The 23,348-nt window shown below is 43.2% G+C and overlaps 1 protein-coding gene across 2 annotated transcripts in view; it reads left to right on the top strand.

The window, feature by feature from the left end:
- The first annotated feature begins 216 nt into the window (after nt 1-216).
- The window catches only part of SF3B6 (splicing factor 3b subunit 6), a 37,354-nt gene continuing 14,222 nt past the window's right edge, over nt 217-23,348 (top strand). The window contains exons 1-3 of one of the 2 annotated variants that reach the window (XM_029596021.1): nt 217-441; nt 3,166-3,335; nt 11,367-11,485. In XM_029596021.1, coding sequence (XP_029451881.1) covers nt 3,276-3,335; nt 11,367-11,485 — 179 coding nt within the window. In that variant the 5' untranslated portion in view covers nt 217-441; nt 3,166-3,275. The remainder of the gene's footprint in view (nt 442-3,165; nt 3,336-11,366; nt 11,486-23,348) is intronic. The other variant, XM_029596022.1, reaches the window with a different exon arrangement.

The raw sequence follows: 23,348 nt of genomic DNA, 5'->3' as shown, positions 1-23,348 counted from the left end.
CTTATTAGCGCGGGCCCTAATTTAAATAAAGAATTGCGCGCCCAGGAGAGGTGCCTTTAAGTGCGCGTCAGGAGAGCGGGCGCTCACCTCGGAGCGCCCGTTCTTCCGCGGACTTTACTGAATGGGCCTGAGTATTAGAAGGAGATAGTGGCTGCCAGTATCACATGACTGCGTAGTGACGCTACACCTTTTAACTATAGCGGAAGTCTTGTTCCGATCTGTGCGTCTGTATCTCGGCGCATGCGGATGTGAGCTATAGTAACTTCCTGTTGCTCCGTCCGCTCTGTAGTTGCCTGCAGTGAAGTCACTTCCTGAGTGCGGGGCAGCCCTTGCTTCTGGTTTTTGGTAGTAGTTGTTATCGGCTCTAGGTGTTTTCTTCTCGCACGGACAGACCCTCAAAGCTCCGCAGACATGGCGATGCAAGCGGCTAAGAGAGCGAATGTGAGTACGGCTTGGTTACCGGGGGTGGGGGGAGAAAGATACCATGGAAGAGTCGGCGGAAGAAGGGTACAACAGGCCACAAGGTGGAGGTGTGAAAGAACTATTAACATAAAAGAACTAATGCAATAAAATGAATATAGCTGCAACAAATGTTATATTTTAAAGGGCAGTAGTACAAAATTACTGTCTAGGATAGTTGATATAAAACGAATTAATGTACTGTTGGAGGTAATTAAAAAATAAAAATAAAAAAAGGAATGATGCGGGCATTGGGAATGAATTGGGCAGGTGGAAGGATATTTGCAGCAGGGACAGGTTAGATATTTGCAGCAGGGACAGGTTATGGAGCTGGTTAAAAGTTTTCCAGGCAGTATATATGCTCCGTAATCAGGAAATGTGCCCTTTAATTTAAAACTGATTTTCCCTGGGATTTGGAAGCTTGTTTCTCATGAGACTTGCTCTCTGCAAGACTTTTTGATGCCCAGCTGAAGAAGAAGTACACCCACTGTTCCAAGCCAGAAAAAGCAGTTGCTGAATTTAAAGTTCTTCCGCTTGAGTAACTTCAACTACTTTTCTGATTCATTAAATGTTATAAACAGATTTTACACAGTAAATTTTAGTAATGATGGCAGAAAAAGACCAAATGGTCCAGCCAGTCTGCCCAGCAATTTTCTTATGGTAGTAACTGCCATTCTGAGCAGCTTACCCCCATGTTTCTGTTAAGAACATGAAAACATAAGAAATGTTTTACTAGGTCAGACCAAAGTCCGTTGAGCCCAGTTTTCTGTCACCGACAGTGGCCAGTCTAGGTCACAAGTAGCTGTCAGATCCCCAATAGTTGATCTATTTCTTGTATTACACTCCCAGGGATAAGTGCTGGATTTTCCAAGTCTATCTGACTAATAACTATGTTGGACTTTTTCTTCAGGAACTTGTCTAGTCCTCTTTTTAACCCCACTAAATTAGTTGCCTTGACCATGTCCTCTGGCAACAGATTCCATAGCTTGATTGTGTGCTGAATGACAATACTTTCCATGATTTGTTTCAAATCTCTTGGTTGCTAGTTTCATGGAGGAGTAATGTTAGTGGCTATACAAGAATTATGGCTAAAGCCTCTGTGTGCTGGTCCCTGGATGCTTTCCCTTGATCTCATTAGAACATAATATAAGAATTGCCATACTGGGTCAGACCAAAGGTTAATCAAGACAGATATCCTGTTTCCAACAGTGGCCAATCCAGATCACAAATACCTGGCAAGATCCAAACAGTAAATTAATCCCATGCTGCTATTGTATAGTGATAAACAGTGGCTATTGGCTAATCCCTAAGTCTACTTGGTTAATAGTTTATGGAACTTATCCAAACTATTTTTTAAACCCAGCTTTATCTACATTCCCCAGCTATGAATTCCAGAACTTAATCGTGCATTGAGTGAAAAAGAATTTTCTCTGTTTTATTTTGAATGTACTACTTACTTCCTCAGTATTCCCTAGTATTTGTATTTTTTAAGAGTAAATAACTGATTTACATTTACCTGTTCTATTCCACATATGATTTTGTAGACTTTTATCATATCCCCCCTCAGCCATTTTTTCTCCAAGCTGAACAAACCTTATCTTTTTATCCTTTCTTCATAGGGGAGCCATTTCATCCCTTTATCATTTTAGTCACCCTTCTCTATACCTTTTCCAATGCATCCTTTTTTGAGATGCAATCACCAGAATTGCTCACATGTACTCCAGGTGTGGCCTCACCATGGAGTGATACAGAGGCATTATGATATGCTGTTTTATTCTCCATTCTTGTCCGAATAATTTCTAAAATTCTATTTGCTTTTATGACCACTGCCCCACACTGAGCTGAGGATTTCAAAGTATTGTCAACTATGATGCCAAGATCCTTTTCCTGGGTTGTAACGCTTAATATGGAGCCTAACGTAACTACAGTCTGGGTTACTTTTCCTCATGTGCATCACTTTGCACTTGTCCCTGTTAAATTTCATCTGCTATTTGAATTCCCAGTCTTCAGTCTTGCAAGGTCCTACAATTTTTCACAATCCACTTGTGATTTAACAACTTGGAATAATTTTGTGTCATCTGCAAATTTGATCACCTCACTCATTGTTCCCCTTTCCAGATCTTTGATCTGTGCAATGTGCTGACTCTCAACAGCCATTTTACCCCACAGGATAACTCCAAACAAGTGGGTTTTATCTCTTATCAGCAGATGGAGGCATAGAGTAAGCTGATGTCGGTCTGACACCCCTCCCTTTATAGTTTGGTGCAGCAGGGAAGGCATCAGTAGTTCTCTGCCTCCAGCAGATGGTAGGTGGGTTTGGGTCAGCAGGAAGGTGGAGGAAAAAAAGCTTCTGTGGCAACAGTCTGTCAGAGACTGATTTCCCCAGCAGAAGCCAGGGCTGAGCAGGGGATTCATCCTGAGACAACCATCAATTGACTGCTTTCCCTACCCAGGGTAAAAGGTGCAGCCACGGGGATGGATAGCACAGCAAGAGCAACCCTCTGAGAGCAGAGAAGCTCTTCGAGAATGGTGTTGCTGGACCCAGAGGCAGCTGCAGGATGATCGAGGCACTCCTTTGCAGCCATGGACTTGCTCTTAGGGGAACTGTGGGAGGAGCTGCAGCACTAAGAGGAGGAGCAGTCGGATGAATTTATCTCTGTTTATTATGACCATGCACAAAGCTTTTTTTTTTTTTTTTTAAAACAGATAAAAGGCAGAAAAAGACATGAGCAGAAGTCAGTCAAGGTCCAGCTGGACAAAATACAAACTGCATATGGAACAGGAAATCTGTCAGGAAGAGGGCTCCCCCTCAGAAAATGAGGAAGGAGACTGACAGGAGACAGAGGAAGCAGACTCAGCCGTTAGCTCCTTCAGGGGTGAGAAGCTAGGTTCCTTATTTGCCAGAGTTGCTCAGTCTTTAGAGTTAGAAGAGGAACAGCCCAAGGTTCATCCTAATCTCATAGGGATTAAGAAACCATCTAGGGCATTCCCAGTGCACAGAGCCATACTAGAAATGCTTGGAGCAGAATCGGATCGTCCAGATGCCTCTTTGTAAAGGTAAGAGAGCTATGGAAATACTGTACCCTGTGTAGCTGCAGGACAAGGAGTGACTTTAGACTTCCTAAGGCAGATGCAGCAGTAGCAATAAAGAAGATGACTATTCTGGTTGAGCCTTCGGGTTAGGAAAGTGGAATCTGCCCTCAAGAGATCATTGGAAGTGGCCAGCTTATCTCTCCAAGCAGTGATCTGTGGGGGATTTGTAACAAGAACTAGCAAACTGAATGCAACAAGCTAAGTATGGTGCCAAGCTATAAATGTGACAGGCCAGCGGGTTGGACTTGGCATATTTGGAGTCTGCGGTGGCCTTCATTGAAGATGCTTTGTATGATTTGGTTAAGTCAATAGCCAAGCAGATAGCAGCGATGATGTTAGCTAGGCAGTTGCTATGGCTGAAGAATTGGGCAGCACTGGAGGACAAAAGCACATTATCCATACGAGGAGCTCTTGTTAAGATCGGTTTGAGACAGTAGGCAAATACAGACCAGATAGACCTTTCAGTGTGCAGAAATCCAGACCACTGAGCCGGCTGCAGCCCTTTTGGGAGAGCAGGCCAGGAGCTGGAGATAAGGATGCTAACAGCTACTTAACAAGCAAAGGCCCATAGTGATGGGTGAGCAGGGCCACTCCTTGGTCCCACAAGAAGGGGAACACTTACAGCAGTTTTAAAGGGAGTGGGCCCACATTACCAGAGACCAGTGAGTCCTAGAAGTCATTCAGTGGGGATATCTTAATGCTGAAATCACCAGTAAGGGACACCTTTCTCCCCCTCTCCATGCAAGTTACACAAAAAGGAGGTGATATAGGCAACTATAGACAGGCTACTTTGTCTGCAGGCAATAGTGCCTGTTCCCAGAAAAGGATCGTCGACAAGGAAAAAGATTGTCTACTTCATAGTTCCAAAAAAGAAAGGTACATTTTGCCCAGTTGTGGATCTGAAAGGGGTGAACCAGTCTCTGAGGATTCCACACTTCTCTAAGGAGACTTTGAGGACAGTGAAAGCAGTATCTCACCTATCAGATGTGTACCTCCACATCCCAATCAGAAGGTGCCATCAGCACTACCTATACTTATGAAATGCTGAAAAGAAATGATCACTTGAAGGCCTTGCCCTTTGGATTAGCCACAGCTCCCAGGACCTTCACAAAGATAATTGTGGAAGTAGCTGCACCTTTGCGCAGACAGGACCTAAGGGAACATCTTGATGACTAGCTGGTAAGAGCCGACTCCTGGAAAGAAGGGCACCAGATGACAAACAAAGTCATACAGATGCTGGTGACATTGGGATGGGTGGTTAACAGGAACATGAGTCAATTGGAGCCCTCACAGAGGTTTATCTGTCTTGGAGCTTACTTCGATACAGAAAAAGGAAAAGTTTTCATGACAGATGAGAGGATTAAAAAACTACGAGACGAAGTAAGAGGGATAGTGGCTGCAGCAGTATCACAGGCCGCTGAGTATCTGCAACTCTTAAGGTTCGATGGCAGTGGCCATAGAAGTGGTTCCTTGGGCAAGGGCCTACATGCATCCTTTGCAGAGGAGCCTGTTGTCAAGATGGTCACCACAAAGCCAAGATTACGACAGAGAATTGCCAATGACAAGTTAGCACATACAAAAGGGAGAGCAGAAAGCTTAAAGTAGTCCACAAACTTCCAAGTTCACAGGATAGTGTTTAATTCAGTTTTAAATGTTTCCAAACGGCTACTCCAAACATAATATACAGTATGAGGTTTTCAACCAATAGGCAGAGCTGTCCAGATTCTTTTAGGCAATGCCACAGTAGTGGTCTATATCAATAGACAAGGAGGAACAAGGAGTTTGCAAGTAGCAGAAGAAGTGGAGTTCCTGATAAGGTGGGCAGAGATACACTTACAGAAGATCTTGGCCACAAATAAAATTGTATCTCTCAGTGTGCAAGCAGATGCTAGACTTGGAGGAAGGTCAGATACCCAAAGTGGCCTTCAACCAATGGTGGTCAAATGGGGACACCCTCCCCCCATGGAATTTAATGGTGACACAGAAGAACACTTAAGCAAAGTAACCCACATTATAGTTACCTGATGTTAGGTTTCATATTAGAAGTTACCACCCATGAAAAAGATCAAGGCTTGATAGTGGGCAATATATTGAAATCATTGGCTCAGTGTGCTACAGTGATCAAAAATGCAAATAGAATGTTAGGAATTATTAGGAAAGGAATGGTGAATAAAATGGAGACTCTGAGTGGAGTGCCGCAGGGATCTGTGTTGGGAACGGTCCTGTTCAATATCTTTGTGAGCGACATTGCGGATGGGATAGAAGGTAAGGCTTGTCTTTTTGCAAATGACACTAAGATCTGCAACAGAGTGGATACACCGGAAGGAGTGGAGAGAATGAGACGGGATTTAAGGAAACTGGAAGAGTGGTCGAAGATATGGCAGCTGATATTCAACTCCAAGAAGTGCAGAGTCATGCATATGGGGTGTGGAAATCCAAAAGAACTGTATTCAATGGGGGGATAAGGGCTGATGTGCACGGAGCAGAAGAGACCGGGGGGTGATAGTGTCTAATGATCTGAAGTCGGCGAAACAATGTGACAAGGCGATAGGTAAAGCCAGAAGAATGCTTGGCTGCATAGAGAGAAGAATATCGAGTAAGAAAAGGCATGTGATTATCCCCTTGTACAGGTCCTTGGTGAGGCCTCACCTGTAGTACTGTGTTCAGTTCTGGAGACCGTATCTCCGAAGGGACGGAGACAGGATGGAGGCGGTAGAGAGAAGGGCGACCAAAAAGGTGGCGTGTCTTCATAAATGACTTATGAGGGGAGATTGAAGAATCTAAATATGTACACCCTGGAGGAAAGGAGGAGCAGAGGTGATATGATACAGACTTTCAGATACTTGAAAGGTTTTAATGATCCAAAGACAATGACAAACCTTTTCCGTTGCAAAAAAATCAGCAGAACCAGGGGTCACGATTTAAAACTCCAGGGAGGAAGACTCAGAACCAATGTCGGGAAGTATTTCTTCACAGAGGGTGGCGGATGCCTGGAATGCCCTTCCGGAGGAAGTGTTGAAGATCAAAACTGTGAAGGATTTCAGAGGCGTGGGATAAACACTGGTGGATCCATAAAGTCTAGAGGATGTGAATGAAGTGAAGAGGCATGGGGGCAGCTTGCGGGAATGACTGCTACTACCTGGAGATTAATATCCTTATTCAATAAACATACACACGGTTAATGCGACTCCAACATTGCTCTATGCTTCAACGGCAAGAGGAAATGTGAAAAAAAAAGATTTGCATCCACAAAAAAGCAGGGGAGTAGCTTGCTTGATACAGCGGTTACTACCCCAAACCAAATAAGCCTGATACTTCATTTTCAGTGATATCCAGCATAGTTCTGTGCTTCAATGGCAGGGGGAATGTTGAAAAGATGATTTATATTCGGACAACAACCAACAAGGACTGAGTTGCACAGGCTGGATAAACATGCGTGGGAGTAGCTTGCTATGACGGCAGTTACTACCCCTAAACAATTAGCTAGATACTTCACTTAGATGCAGCTCCAGCACTGCTAACTACATCGATGGTGGGGGGGTGGAAGGGAAATAGATCGATGGCGGGGGGTGGAAGGGAAATAAAACAAAGTCACTTACAAGGGACATGAGTAACATAAGTATGGGGGGGGGGGGGAGTGAAAGCTTGCTGGGCAGACTGGATGGACCGTTTGGTCTTCTGCCATCATTTCTATGTTTCTATGTCATAGTACTTCTCTATCGCTCCAAGGTGAGACTGCACCTTGAATAGTGTGTGGAATTCTGGTTGCCTTATCTCAAAAAAGATATAGTTGCACTGGAAATGATTCAGAGAAGGGCAACCAAAATGATGAAGGGGATGGAAATGCCTCGCCTATGAGGAAAGGTAAAGAGGTTAGGGCTGTTCAGCTTGTAGGAAAGATGCCTGATATAGGGATATGATGGAGGTCTTTAAGATCATGAGAGGACAAGAACGGGTAAATGTGAATTAGTTATTTACTCTTTCAGATAATACAAAGACTAGGGGGCACTCCATGAAGTTAGCAAGAAGCACATTTAAAACAAAGCAGAGTTCTTTTTCACTCAATGCACAATTAAGCTCTGGAATTCATTGCCAGAGGATGTGGTTAAGGCAGTTAGTGAAGCTGGGTTTAAAAAAGTTTGGACAAGCTCTCGGAGGAGAAGTCTATAATTACTATAAATCAAATTGACTTGGGGAATAGCCACTGCTTATTTCTGGCATTAGTAGCATGGGATTTATTTACTGTTTGAGTGTTTTCCAGGTACTTTCTTCCCAAGTTGGCCACTTGGAAACAGGATGCTAAGCGTGATGGACCCTTGGTCTGATCCAGTGTGGCAACTTCTTATGTTCTTACCTTCTACAGCAGGAAAAGATAATGGGGATCCAGGGAAATAGATGCAGTAACACAGGCATGGCCCAGGGACTCGCTTCTGTACATATTCCCACTATGGCCAATGGTAGGAAAAATATGAAGGATTGCAGATCATACAGGACAGATTATACTAGTGGCTCCAAATTTGGCAAGATGCCCTTGGTCCATGGATTTTCAGGCTGAAGATGGAAGAGCTGCTCCAAGTTTACTCAGACGGAGGGCCGCCTGCACCAGGGGCCAGTAATCATGGAGGAGTCAGCACAGCTCTCTTATGGCACGGCTCTTGAAAGGAAGTGGTTTAGCAGAAGAGGTTACTCAGGACTGGTGATATTAACCTTAATAAAAGCACGCTAGCATATATCAGAATTTGGAAGATCTTTGAAGCAGCAAAGATATAAGCAGTACTAGTAGAGTAGTGCAGGGAAGCGGCAGCCATGCTGCCAACGCTGTTAAAAGCTCAGGGGATCACCGTGGCCTGATCTTGCCACTCCAGTGCTGTCCCACGGTGCCTCCTAGTGTGGTAGTTCAAGAATTTTCTGCATAATTTATGGTTTCCACAAAGCATATTGTCAAATGAAGAGCAATCGAGAGGGGAAGGAGTTGGTGGGGGGGGGGAGGTGATATTTTTCATTCCTCTCCACCCCACAAGGGACGAGACATACTGTTAAAGAGGCCCAGGATGGAACTGGGCCAGGGTCTGTCCCCAGTTGTGTCCGTAGCATCACTTACTGCCTGCAGCGGTCGTCTAGGTATAGAAAAGGGCTTGGAATCCTTGAAAGAGCCATCCGCAGGGGAAGATTCGGCAGCAAGATTTTTTTTTTTTTTTTTTGGAAGAAAGAGCTGGCTGCTCTCCTAGCAAAGGTTTCTCAGTCTCTGAGTGGTGGAGGAACAGGAGAAAGAAGCAGACTCTGGGGGGATTCTGTCCTAGCAAGAATTAAGAAGCCATTGTGAGCCCCCCCCCCCAACACACACACCCCCCCCCCTAGCTATCCAGGCTATGATTACTGCTGAGTGGCATTCCCTGGTTTCAGTATTGCGAATCTGGGGGTACTGATATGCAGACATAAGGGTAAAAGCACAGGACTGCTTCTATGGCCAATTCGAAAAACAGAGCATGTCAGCATTACTGGAATTTTCTGGAAGGTTCCTCACCCAGTAAAAACATTGCTAGCAGTCATTTTTATGGGTTTGACAGTTGCTTGTTTTTTGATTGTAAGTATTACTACCCTTTTCATAAGGATTGGGAGGTAACTACATGGAGTACCCTTAAGGGAAACCTGGGGTGACCTGCACGGCACGGTAGATATTACCATGATAAATTTGCTGGACAGAATGGATGGAGCATTTGGTACTTTTCTGCTGTCATTACTGTGTTACTATATAATGGAGATGTTTTATGCATTGCCTATTCTTTTTACTGAAAGTTGATTCCCTGGTATAAGCAGTTGTACCGAAGACTACAATCTTGGTGGTGGGGGATTCAATACTGAAATATCCTCAAGATAGTAAAGAAAAATCTCTGTTATGTTATTTGAATTCTTTAATAAGGCAGATTAATAAACTAAAGAGTAGCAAATTGCCCAAACCAGATGGTATTCACCCCAGGGTCTTTTAGAATTCAAAAATGAAATTGCTGATCTATTACTAGTAACTTGTAATCTGTCATTTAAAATTATTCATTGTACCCGAAGATTGGAGGGTGGCCAATGTAACCCCGATCTTTCTTTAAAAAGGCCTCCAGGAGTGGGCCAGGAAACTATAGACCTGTCAGTCTGACTTAAGAGCCAAGAAATATCGTGAAAACTATTCTAAAGAACAGGGTCACAGAGCATATAGAAAGACATGGTTTAATGGGACACTGCTAGCATGGATTTACACAAGGGAAATCTTGCCTTACCAGCATGCTAGATCTGGAGTGATTCTCTGTTATAAATGCTGCCTTTTCTTATACAAATCAACTAAAACCCCATAGTTTATTCTGTGGGAATTCTGCGCAAAAAAAACATTTTAATTCTGCAAACTTTACATTTGGTCAAAATAACACAATTTACATGACAGTCTTTAAGTAATTACATTTTAAATTAATACAGAAAAGTTATTACTTAGAGATGCAGAATTTCCCTAGAAATTCGCTGTAAGAGTGTCCCTTCCACTCGCTCTCCCTACTCCCCTGGCCACTTTGCCCTCTCAGGCCCCAACTCCTCCACATGCCAGTATCTCTCCCCTCCACCTCTAGGCTCAACCCCTTCCACTCTATCACCACTCCCAGAGTTTGACCCCGTTCTCAGTACTGCCCCTCACACAGGCTCCCACTGTCCCTCCCTCTCTCACACACATGCTCCCTCTCACTAGTGCACATACACACACCCTCATACAGGCTCCCTCACTCTCTCGCACACACACACATCCCCTCATACAGGGTCCTTCTCTCTTGCATATACACCCACACAAGCTCCCTTTCTCTCACACAAACATCCTCACACAGGCGACCTATGTCTCTCTCTCATGCACCCCTTCACACAGGCTCATGTCTCGCACATACACAATCCCTTCACACAGGCTAGCACCCTCACATACACACAATCCCTTTTTCATACACATGAGCTCCCAATCTTTCACACACACTGCTTCACAATCTCCTCAAATAGGCTCCCTCTTTCTGGCACCCACACTCAAGGATTCCCCCCCCCTCCCCCCCCCCCCCCCCCCCCCGCTCTCTCACCTCCCATGCTCTCTCACATCACACACACACACACACCTTCATCTTCGCCATGAGTAGAGCACGTCTCGTGGCACTAGGGGGCCTTCATCTTCGCTGCAAATGGTGCACACTCTTCGCAGCGCACGGGGGCCTTCATCTTCGCCGCGAGCGGAGCGCGTCCTGCGGCACATGGGGGGCCATCATCTTCGCGTGCTCCGTTCGCAGCATACCGGGGTCTCCCCTGCCATTTTCTGTGCAGAATTTGGCAATCTGCACAAATGCTGCGCATTAGCGCGGAATTCCCCCAGGACTAATAGATGTCGTAGAAGGCAGTGTTTTGTTCTGTTGGGTTAAAATACCCTTCAGCTTAATTCAGAGTGCCATGTTATGAACTGGTTTGCCTGGGAGGTAGCTCTTTATTGATGCAGGCAGCAGTGAATGACATGGTAACGTGATGCGTTTCTCAGATTGGGGAGGGCTTGCTGACATCACTGCATCCGACGTAGCAAGTGCTTCAACAGAAGTTGAATCCAGCCTGACATATGTGTTCTCAAGCTGATCAGTTTTCCCTGAAAATGTCGGTAGTACAGGATGAGGTTCTGAAAGGCTGTTAATGGCTAATAAATGACATAACCTGGGCAAGCTGTACCAGCCGCTTGCAAGCTGCATGGGCGTTTGACGCCTCGGTTCTGGAGATTCTGATGTGAAATGTTTCGTGGGTTTTTTTGTTTTTTTTTAAAGATTCGCTTACCACCTGAAGTAAATCGGATTCTGTACATCAGAAACTTGCCCTACAAGATTACAGGCGAAGAAATGTATGACATCTTTGGCAAATATGGACCCATTCGACAAATCCGAGTGTAAGTGGCATTTTTCCTTCATTTCTGCCCTTGTTGCCAGTTTGATGGCAACATAAATGAAATAGACCTGCTTTGTGACAAGGGATTAGCTTGGCTGACTGAATTAAAATAAACTTATGATCTGGGTCCTTGGTATCCTGTGATGCTGCGGAATCGCCGAGGGAGATCACGGGTCAGGTGTAAGCGATGATGGCCCAGTATATTCTCCCCTGCACCAGTGTTGGCTAAGTCAGAGCAAAGTAGTGGCGATGCTTCCTCTCTTCCTGTGCAGCCCAGGACCAGAGAGTTGTGCTTTGAATCGTGCATCCCCTGTGGTTCAAAGCATGGTGCTCCGTCACCCAGCTGCTGTTCTCTAACAAAGCCGTGTAAAATCTGATCTCGCAATGATTTTCTTTAATTCGAATTATTTTTAAATCTCCTACATTAATAATTCCATGAATTATTATTTTCCATTGTTGTAGTTAATAACTTCCTTAATTTTATATCTTATTCCTACTTTTATATTGTTGCAGTTTGACAATTATCTTTCTACATTGTAATTCAATGCTATCTTTGTAAATCGTTTGTGATCTACTTTTGGAATAACTGTATTTAAAAGGCTAAAATAAATAAAAGCCTGGAGTGGGGAAGGGGTTTAATGAGGTGCGAGTGAGGAGAACAAAGGGACATGGTGAATAAGTGTGTGTAAAATAAGAGAGAAGATCTGAGAGGGAGGGAAGGGTTAGAGTGAATGAGGGAATTAGAAGGGTTATGGATATGTGTGAGTGAGAAGTGGAATCTGTCCTCATCTCCTGATCCTGAATCTTACCCATCTTTCTCCCCTTTCTTTTCCTCCCCTCATCCCTTTCCCTCTCCTCCTGTCATCTCCTTCATCCCCTCTCCATCTCCTGTTCCTCTGGCCCTCCTCTATGTATGCACAGTGAATGCTTATGTGAGAGAACAGAAACCGGCCCATACTGAGAAGCCAGCCTTGTGTGCATGGGAAGGTGGAAAAGTGAGGCAGCGCAGAACGCATTGGGAGTAAGGGCACTGCCTTTGTTAGGCACATGAACTGACTCCAAAATTCCAGGAACCAGTTGCAGGATGACCCCTTAAGGAAACATCCTGTAGGGTAGTAATTCTGAGGGAGTTTAAGAACTGGTTGCTGAGATGATCTGGACTGTTTTGTGTAAAGCAGCAGCACTAGCTGGGTTCTGCAGACCATCCAATAGCCTCTTCCTTGGCTTTGCTGCTCCCTCTTTGATCTTTTTTTTTTTTTTTTTTTCTAAGTCATTTTTTTGTCCTACTTCATTTTTTTAAATTTTGACATGTTTGAATAAGAAGTGTAGTACATCCTGTTACTAAAAATGTACTTGCCAGTCTTCAGCTGTTCATGCTCTGTGTATTGGTGCAATGCCTAAAATGGCTTCTGAGAGAGCTCAGCAGGGCACTGCCTGAATTCTGTAGATTCATAAGCATCAGAATGGAAACACCTTAGAAACTTTAAATGTTTAATATCTCTTCAATAATATAATTTAAGTTACATGGGATATGGCAGGGTTTCTATTTATTGATTTATTGATTTATTGATTTATTTATTTATTTTAAAATCCCAGCAACATTTTCTGTTCCTCTGCATGACCATTTACCACTGTGGTTCTTTAGGGGCTGTACCTTGGATATTTTGTTTATAAGTCACCTATGCAGAACCGTGTCAAAGGCCTTGCTGATTTCCAAGAACAGTGTATCTAGTGCTTTCTCCTGAAGCAACACCCTAGCCACCCAGTCAAAAAAATTAAATTCGTTTGACAAAACCTATCTCTAGTAGAACCACATTTCCTTGGATACTAGAAACTGCACTTCTATTAATTTACTCATTACTGAGATCACATTAAACGGCCTGTAATTTCTCAGATTCTTCCTTGCTTCCACTTTTAAGAAGAGGAACCATCTCTGCCTGTCTCGAGTCCTTTGGAATCACTCCTGACTCTAAAGAAGTGCTGAAAAGGTCAGATAGCAGAGCTGCCAGAACGTTCCTCATTTCCCTTAGCAATAAAAATATTCCATGAGGCTCTAAAGAGGAGAAAAAAAGGAAGCAAAACTGAAATCTCCCCCTGAAGTGCCCAAGCATTATCTGCTGTACTGGAACTGCTACTCTGCCAATTTATTTGCCCTGTATGCTATTGCCCTGAGCCTTAGAGGATCCCCCTTCTCATGAGGCACAGCAAAATAAGAATGTTATTTTCCTATGGTGCAGAACTTGTTTCTTGCAACAGAAAATATGCATCTTTGTTTCTGGTTCTTATAACATTAAGGAGAGAGACTTAAAGATCTAAACATGTATACCCTAAAGGAAAGGAGAGAGATGTCATTTAAATACCCCCCAAGGAATAAGTGCACAGGAGCCTTTACAATTTTTGAAAGACTACAAATTAGAACTCTGCTTATAAAATAAAAAAATTTATGCAGTTTTTTAATAAGCAAATTGGTGCACTACTAGTTAGTATGATGCAAATATTAGGATTTCTTTTGCACGCTATGCTTTGCCGTGTGTGTGTGTGTAGGGCTCACAACCTGTGTGCAGAGCTTTCCAAAGTGTGTGTCGCAACACTTTGGTGTGTCACCTGAGGTGTGCCGGTGTGTCGCGCAAGCCCGGTGCACGTGACACACCGGCAAGTGGGAGCCAATGCGGCCGCCGGTGGAGCTCATCCCACTGGCGGCTGAGCAGTGAAGAATCGTTGCAGCCGGAAGATTGGTAAGGCCGTGGTGAGTTCACGTCACCACGGCCCGAACAAAAAGGGCACGTCTAAACGTGCAGGTGCTCCGCCTCCTTCCTGCCCACGTGGCCCCGGAAGAAAAATGTTGCCGGAGACGCACGGGCAGGAAGGAGATGAAGCAGCCGCATGCAGAAGAGGCCCGGTAGCAGGGCCCCCACCGCGGATCGGATCGGCCCGAGAAGATCAGGGCCGCTGCAGAGCCGATCCTGCAGCGACCCGTGAAGAGGAGGCCCAGAGGTAAGAGAGAGGCTGAGGGCCCGTAGAGTGCGTGTGTGAGCTGAGTTGAGAGATTGGGTGCGTGTATTAGCTGAGTTGAGAGATTGGGTGCCTGTATGAGCTGAGCTGAGTTGAGAGATTGGGTGCCTGTGTGAGTTGAGAGATTGGGTGTGGGAGTGAGGATCTCAATGTTTGCAGAGACAGCATGTGAGAGCCTGTGTGTGTGAGAGAGAGACAGCATGTGACAGTGAGAGCCTGTGCATGAGCAAGACAGCATGTGGGAGTGAGAGAGAGCCTGGGTGTGTGTCAGACAGCATGTGCAAGAGAGAGACTGTGTATGAATGATTGTATGAGAGAGAGAGCATGTGAGAGTGAGAACCTGACTGTATGTTTGAGGGAAGAAGATAGATGGAGAGAAAAGAAATAGAAAAAAAGACAATATGAAATGAATTGGCAAAAAATAAGAAAGGGGAGGTGGAACAAAAAAGCCTGGGACCAACCGATTAGAAAACTAAGATCAGACAGCAAAGGTAAAAAAAAAAAAAAGAAATAAATTACTTTTTACTGATTGGCACATGTAATCTTTGTTAATGTCAAGAGTAGCACTTTCTCTATGCGGATTTCACAATGTACGAGATCAACATGGAGGAACTGGAAACCCACGGGGCCTGCACAGAGGAGGCAGCAGAATGGGCTTCAGTGCCAATAGCAGCAATCAGCGCCTCCCCAATAGCCATGCGGCATCAGTGGCAGCAGAGGAATGAGAGAGGCTCCGAGGTTGCTGGCAAAAGAAAGAGAGGGGGTCTGCCTTTAGTGTGTGCATGTGTATGAATGGGTGCATGCCTGGGGGTGTGTGTGAATGGATGGATGGGTGCCTGCCTGGGGGATGGTGAGGGAGTGGTGTGAAAATGAATGGGAGCCTGCCTGGGGGTCAGTTTTAGTGTGTGAGAATGACTGGGAGCTTGCCTGGGTGTGTGTGTTTGTGTGAGAATGATTGGGAACTTGCCTGGGTGTGTGTGTTTGTGTGTATGGAAGGGAGCCAGAGAGAGTGTGTATGAGAAAATCCAGGGGAGTAAGAGTTTGTGTGTGGGGTGTGTGTGGAGGGGGAGAGAGTGTCTTAGAGCCTGAGAGTGTGCCAGTGTCTGTGAGAGCGAGAGGTTATGGTGGGTATAAGAGCATGAATGTGTATGTATGTGACAGTGTATGTGTGAGAGAGAATGGACATGTGAGTCTGTGTGAGAGAGGATAACCTCTGGGAAATTGTAAAAAATGTATATGATTTTAATTAATAGAAATTCTATTTATCAGTAGTTTTAAAATATTCTTTTATTAGTATGGTTTTACTATTATAACTGATGCTTTATGTTTCTTGATTTTGTTTGTTTTATGAGGAATAGTGGTTCTGTTTTTCCATTGTTAATACACAGAGTCTGGCTTCTTGGAGTTTCCATTTCAGTTTTTGTCTAATTTGTGCCCCTTTATTTTGTATTCTGTATTTGGTGAGGGTCTGTCTCTGCTCTGTGTGTGTGACCATGATGAGAGATTCTGCTAGCATAGGGATCTATAGCAATCGGGTTTGTTTTGTTTCCTCAGTAGGTGGTGTATTGGTATTCTAGGACCCAGTGTAATATTTACCCATGCTTTTTCACAGGTAGGGTTATTGTTGTTTGAGTCCTTGGTGTTATTACTGTTATGTTACAATGGGATTGCAGTATAGATTTTGAGTGTCTTTTTTGCGGGGTTTTATTTTAGTTCACAATGTGCCTGGCAGTGGAAGGTGTTTGTGCTGCTGTTACTGTGAGGTGACACCAGCATTTGAAAATATCTTTTAGTATGATGAGCTGTAAGGGAAACATCCAAGCTCCATTGTTTGGGGGAATTTCAGTGGATGCACAGAGTTACAGAACTGGAGGTGCAGGATTTATATTGACATTCTGTCCCTTCCTATAAATTCCAGATTTCACTCTCATAGCCATATAGAATTAGTTGAATGAGGCTATCAAATAATTATATAGTGTGAAACTGGCCAGCTTTTTAAAATTATGCAGAAGACCCTTTGGACTTTTTTATTAACACCAAATATTCAAAAGCTGTGTTCATCCCATCAAGCTCATATATCTCATTAAAGAGGTAAATTGAATAACACAATAACTTTGTTTTATTATTGTTACTCATAAATTATAACAATAACATTAATCTTGGAATATTATATATTTTTAATATAAATGAAAGGTTTTCACAAGATATGTTGTGTCGTGAAACATTTTATTATGTATATATTTAAGGAAACATACATAAATTGTCGAAATACATTTCGTTCATTTAACCTTTAACCTCCGGTTTGCTTGTAGACTAATTACTGTGTCCTGAAATTATGTTTGTCTAAAAAGTGTCACCAACATGAAAAGTTTGGAAAGCTCTGGCTTAGAGGGAACAGTACACAGGAGTTGGGCCTCTTTCAATGGAAAGGAGACTGTGGAATGAGGGCTAATGAGATGAGAGTGAAACAAAGTATACTCAGCAGTAATCTTGGGAAATATTTCTTAACAGAGGGTGGTGGATGCCTGGAACAGCCTCCCAGTGGAGATGGTGGAGACGAGAACAGCATCTGAGTACTGGAAAGTATGGGACAAGCACAGGAGATCTCTGAAGGAGTGGTAGAGATCGTAGAAATGAGTAGCTGTGGATGGTCAAACGAAATAGGCCATATGGTCCTTTTTGCCATCATGTTTCTATTTTCTCAATTCCTCCCACTCCTCATTACAGCATTTGATGGATGCTGTGTCTGCTGGTTTTCACCCTCATATTGCAATATTATAATTACATTGCTTTTGGGGGGAGGGGGCACTATTGTGCACCTACAAGATGGCTGCCTGATCCACTTGCTCTCCAAGATATTTTTAGAATCAAGTCACATTGTCTGCTTTTCTGACTCTTTTTTTTTCTTCTCTTTTACCTTCATTTTGCTCAGCATGATGGGCACCAAATCTGAAACGATGGAGGCTGCCTTTGCTGTGGTAGCTGGAACTAAGAAATCTAAGCAGGATCCTGCAAACCCGGAGAAGGCTGCATCAGCCAAATCTATGGTATTAGGAGAGCTTAAGCAATTAAAATAAATATGGAAAATACCCCGCTGATTCACACACAGGTTTCTTCGATTTCATAGCAAATTTCGTTATTTCAGATGTGTCTGGAAGAGGTAGAATCCAAAACTGCGTCACTAATTTTGGTCATGGCCTCTCTCTCTCTCCCAGGCGATGCGCAAGATGGTGCAACTCCATCCAATCACAATTACTAAAATAATGTGCGAATTCTAGGTGTTCCAGAATTCCTACCTAACTAAAATGTTTCCGGAATGTCTTCATATCATGTTTCCTTACCGCTTGAAAAAGAGTGTGCTCACCGGACCCCTTTGAGACCGCTCAAGAATTCTCACTATCCTAGTTGGTACTCGAAATCTTTGCTGCAGCTCGTGCGGTCACTTTCAAAGGACAGTTGGTGCTTTTTGTACCTAATGTCACTAAAATCACTGCGGCGAAGCGAAATGCCTTCCTGTCTTATCGATCATGTTTGCAGGCTCTTGGGAGCGTGATAAGGGCTGTTTTATCTGGCCCGTATTTGGGTTACATCCCATAATAAAACGCAATTGTTTGAGTCACCCGAAGAGCTGAACAAATTTCTAGTGTCGCTGGAATCTGCACAAGAATTGATTACTTGACTTTCTCATTTGTGACTCTGAATTCCTGTGATTCTGGCTAATGGCTCTGAAGCATAAGAGTCCAGTTGCTGCTGATTTGGCTATTTTTATATATACCTAATAAATACAATATGTTTGGCTTTTGATGGTGATACTCACAACTTTTGCTTAGCTTGCTGTTATGTAGACCCAACCCTTTGGGCGATTGTTATATAATTTAAAAGTTGGATCTTGGCTGGCTGTTTTTCTGCCCTGAGGCCCAAGTTGTTCAGTCATGACCTGTACCCACGGTTGTGGCTTTTGATCAGTGTTATTTTTTTTGCAGTGCTTCCTTAATTTTTAAATTTTTTTTACATTGAAGGTCTTGAACTTCATTTTTGTTTCCTTGGGAGTGTTTTCATGCATAGTTGCTGCTTGGTCATGTGGCAAACACATAGTATACTTGTGTTTGCCACATGTGGCTTCTATATCTGATATCCTGGTGGTTTCCCTAAATGTTAATTGTTTTTCACACGCTATTAAGCGCAAGAATTTATTAACCTATTTGAAATCGCTGAAAGTAGATGTGGCCATGATACAAGAAACGCATTTCCTCATTAGAATCCATGAAGTTGAAGCAAGATTTGGTGGGAGAGGTTCTTTTTAGTCCAACTGTTAAAAAGAAACAGGAAGTAGCCATTTTATTTGGGATTCAAGTTTTGAATCACATGGCAGATGCTGATGGGAGATGGGTTTCTGCATGGGTAGCTCTTGGGACTGAAAAGTTAACTTTAATTTATATGCTCCAAATTTAAATGATCCTATTTTCTTTCAAAATGTGGCTTCGCAGTTGGAGGAAGATTCTACCAATCTCATCATAGTGGGAGATTTCAATCAACCATTTTATAGACTCTCTGGGCCTAGCTAATCCTTGGAGATTAATGCTCCCTACTACAAAAGATTACACACTTTTTTTTTCTTTCCCTTGTTCATCGTATTCTAGAATAGATTATTTTTTTAATCTCTGGGGGCTTGGTACCTAGCATTAACTCTGTTTCTATTCAGCCTATTTTGATTTCTGATCATGCTGCAGTGTCATTATTATTGACCCTCTGGCAAAAGTACATCATTTGTGGAGGTTTAATTCTAGCCTTTTATAGGATCCTGCTTTTGTGCTTTTCTTCAGGAAAAGAGAGGAGTATTTTCTGCATAATAACATCTCTGATGTTTACATCCCTACGGTGTGGGCGGCATTTAAAGCCATTATTTGGGAAGATATTAGTTATAAGTTGGCTTTGCGAAAGAAGCAAAAATCTGAATTATTCCGCTTCCATTTCAGTTAAACATTTAGGATTGCACATTTCCCACCCAACCCCTGAAAATTCAATCTCCTTGCAAGAAGTTATTGAGTGTACAAGCTGGGAAATCTCTTTTCTCTCAAAAGTCTCGATATTATGCTGAAAACAATGTGTGGTCATATTTTGGTGAATTATCTAAAAAAGAAAAGAGCTAGGAAATTTGTGAATGCGATTTCTGCCAATGGGGGAAGATTGTTAATGTCTGATTCAGAAATGTTGGGGGAGTTTAAAAAATTTTACTATTCTCTCTACATGTCTGAATCAAACAATTCAGTTTCTTTTATTAATTTCTTTCAAAGGTGCAACATCCAGTTCTTAGTATTGATCAGCTGAATAGGTTGGATGGACCCTACAAAATGGATGAGATCTCCTCAGCCATCACTGCATTGAACAAAGGGGAAAGCACCTGGATCTGATGGATTCTCTGGACTTTTACAAGGCTTTTCAGAAAATTCTTGTTCCTAGGCTACATGTTTGTTTTTCCAATGTGTCATCTTCCGTACCTGATTCTTTATTCTCAGAAGCCTGTATAGTGGTGTTACCAAATCCAGGGAGAGACCCTCAGCTAGTCTCAAATTATAGACCAATTTCCCTATTGCACACTGATTATAAATTGTTTGTTTGCAAAAATCTTTGCCTCCCGATTGGTAGATACTATGGGGGAATTGATACATCAAGACTAATCTGGTTTTATTAAAGACCGGCTTATTTCCAATAATTCTCTACATTTATTCACATAATTGAACTAGCTAAATAGGATTCCTCGCCTATGATTGCTCTCTCCCTGGATGCTGAGAGAGCATTCAGTAGTGTGGCGTGGGATTACCTCTCTGCTACAGTGCAATGGTTTGGGTTCAGTCCGTTTTTTTATTTTTTGGCTGGTATCGGACTCTCTTAATAACCATCTGTTAGTTTGTATCTATGTTAACAGACTTTCTTCTGGATTTGAATTACATAAAGACACCAGACAACGTTGTCCCCTCTCTCCTTTTTTATTCAACTTAGCTCTGAAGCCTCTATTCCTGGCCATTCGGCAAAATTCAGGTATTATGGGAATGGAGGTAGGCATGGAAATGTATAGGTTATCTGTTTATGCAGATGATGTATTATTGTATATTCAGAACCCCAAAGATACACTTCCACATCTCTTGTCTCTTATCTCAACTCATTCCTTTTTCCCTGGCAATCGGATGAACTGGCATAAAATGGAGTTATTGCCATTGAATTTACTGGACAGTCATGTGAATATTGTCTCATATCCTTTTTTAAAGATTGAAAGATGGTCTTAAGTACTTAGAGGTAGATCTTTAAAAAGTACGCCTAACCGGCGCCAACAAAAGTATGCCAGATTTTATAAGATACACGCGTAGCCGCGTGTATCTCATAAAATCCAGGGTCGGCGCGCGCAAGGCTGCGCAAAATCGGCAGCCTGCACGCGCCGAGCCGCGCAGCCTGCCTCCGTGCCCCCCACCTTCCCCTCCCTTCCCCTATCTAATCCCCCCCCCCCACCACCTTTGTTGTGCAAATTACGCCTGCTTGCATGTGCCGCCTCAGCATCCCCCGGCACAGGCCGCAGTGCCGGGGAACTCGGGACCCCCCTCCCGCCCCTTTTACAAAGCCCCTGGACTTGCGCGCGTCCCGGGGCTTTGCGCACGCCGGCAGGATTTACGCGCACAGGGCTTTTAAAATCTACCCCTTAGTTTTTTGTTTTAGATCCTGCAACAGACCATTACCCATTGCAAAACATCCATATTGCAGATGCTTTGTGACTCACTGTTCCTATGGGTCCCCCTTGTATCTGATATGCAGGCCAATACAGTACAGTGCGCTCCGGTGGAGCGCACTGTTAACCTGCGTTTGGATGCGCGTTTTCGACGCGCTAGCTTTACCCCTTATTCAGTAAGGGGTAATAGCGCGTCAAACGTGCGTCCAACCCCTCCCCCCCCCCCCCCCCCCCCCCGAAACTAATAGTGCCCACAACATGCAAATGCATGTTGATGGCCTTATTAGTTATTACCGTGCGATTCAGTAAGTAAAATGTGCAGCCAAGCCGCACATTTTACTTTCAGAAATTAGCGCCTACCCAAAGGTAGGTGTTAATTTCTCTCGGTGCCGGGAAAGTGCACAGAAAAGCAGTAAAAACTGCTTTTCTGTGCACCCTCCGACTTAATATCATGACGATATTAAGTCTGAGGTCCCAAAAGTTAAAAATAATTTTAAATAAAAAAAAAAATTTAAATCGGCCCGCGGGTTGAAAACCGGACGCTCAATTTTGCCGGCGTCTGGTTTCCGAACCCGTGGCTGTCAGCAGGTTTGAGAACAGACACCAGCAAAATTGAGCATCGGCTGTCAAACCCACTGACAGCCGCCGCTCCTGTCAAAAAAGAGGCGCTAGGGACACGCTAGTGTCCCTAGCACCTCTTTTTTTTTTACCACGGGTCCTAATTTGAATATTTTTATTTACTGAATCGTGCGCACAGGAGAGTGGCCTGTGTGCGTGCTGGGAGAGCAGGCGCTCACCCGCTCTCCCGTGATTTTTACTGTATCGGCCTGATGGTGAGGAAAGCTAGATAACCATCAAAATAATACCAGCTCCCAGAATAAATCTTGTGTTCGCCATGTTTCCAATTTTCTAGCGATTCTTATAAGCAAGTGGATTGAATGTTCAATTTTTTATGGCAATTTAGACCTCCCAGAATAGCCTCCAAATTGAAAACTGATAAGAGTAATGGTGGTGTGAACTTTCCAGATTTTTTTTACAGTTACCGTCAGGCCTATATTCTACAACAGGGCTATAATTGGATGTTTGATTCCTTACACTTAACCAGTCCTTGATGGGTTAACATAGAGCAATGGTTAATTGACCCTTTCCCTTTTAGAGCTCTCCTGGGGATGACTCTCTCTCAATCCTTTAAGATGAATCTCATTTTGAGTTCTACCTACAGAGCATTTTCTGAGTTTGACCAACTACTAAAATCTTTTCTCCTAAATGGAATTATTCTAAATTGGTTTCCCCGTGGTGTCATTCTCTTATTAAAATAGATGGTAACTTCTTAAATTGGATCAAGTGGGAAACATGCAGAATCTGGTTTTTGTCCTCTTTTAAAAGACCATAAATTTGATATCCTTTGCGGATTTGGTGACTAATTATTCTCTGCCCAAGTCTCAATTCTATTCTTGGCTGCAATTCTGGGCTTGTTTGAGTTCTGATGTCTCCAAATTTTTGTTTTGTCTGCTGATCCCACGCTAAATATTCTGTATTGAGATTTTGGACCTCTGGGTCATTTGGCCTCTAGACTCTACAAAGCTATTAAAGAGACAAAATTTCCTTCTTTGAGTCTACAGAATTTGTGGCTCATTGATTCTGATTGCTCAGCCGATGTTGAATGGTGATATTTCTGGAATTCTTCGTTGCGTGTCTTGCTATCTTCCAGTTTGACACAATCTTTTTTTTTCGTTGCACATAGAGCGGTGTGGATGCCTTGGAAATTGTATAGGGATGGCTTACATTCTTCTCCTTGCTGTTGGTCCTGTCAGTCTTCCAATGCTATATTATCTCACATGTTTCGATGCCCTATAATCCAACAATTTGGGGGAAAAATTTCTCAAACTTTACAATTAGTGTCCACGCTCTTATCATATATCTATATTACGAGCAGCGGTCTTTTCTTATTTATTTTTAATTTTTCTATACCGATGTTCCTGTATGGATACATATCACACCGGTTTACATTTTAACAACAAGATTCGCTTAGGAGCGCTACATAGAACAATTCTATGTAACTTCTCATGTTTCTGGTCCACATAGGAAGTTTGGGTTTTTTTCCTAGTAAGTTACCATTAAGCTTGTTTTTTTT

This window comes from Rhinatrema bivittatum, chromosome 3 (genome assembly GCF_901001135.1).
Source record: "Rhinatrema bivittatum chromosome 3, aRhiBiv1.1, whole genome shotgun sequence".
Lineage (NCBI taxonomy): Eukaryota > Metazoa > Chordata > Amphibia > Gymnophiona > Rhinatrematidae > Rhinatrema > Rhinatrema bivittatum.
Note: the sequence above shows the minus strand (reverse complement) of the source record. Positions and strands in the feature narration are given on the sequence as shown.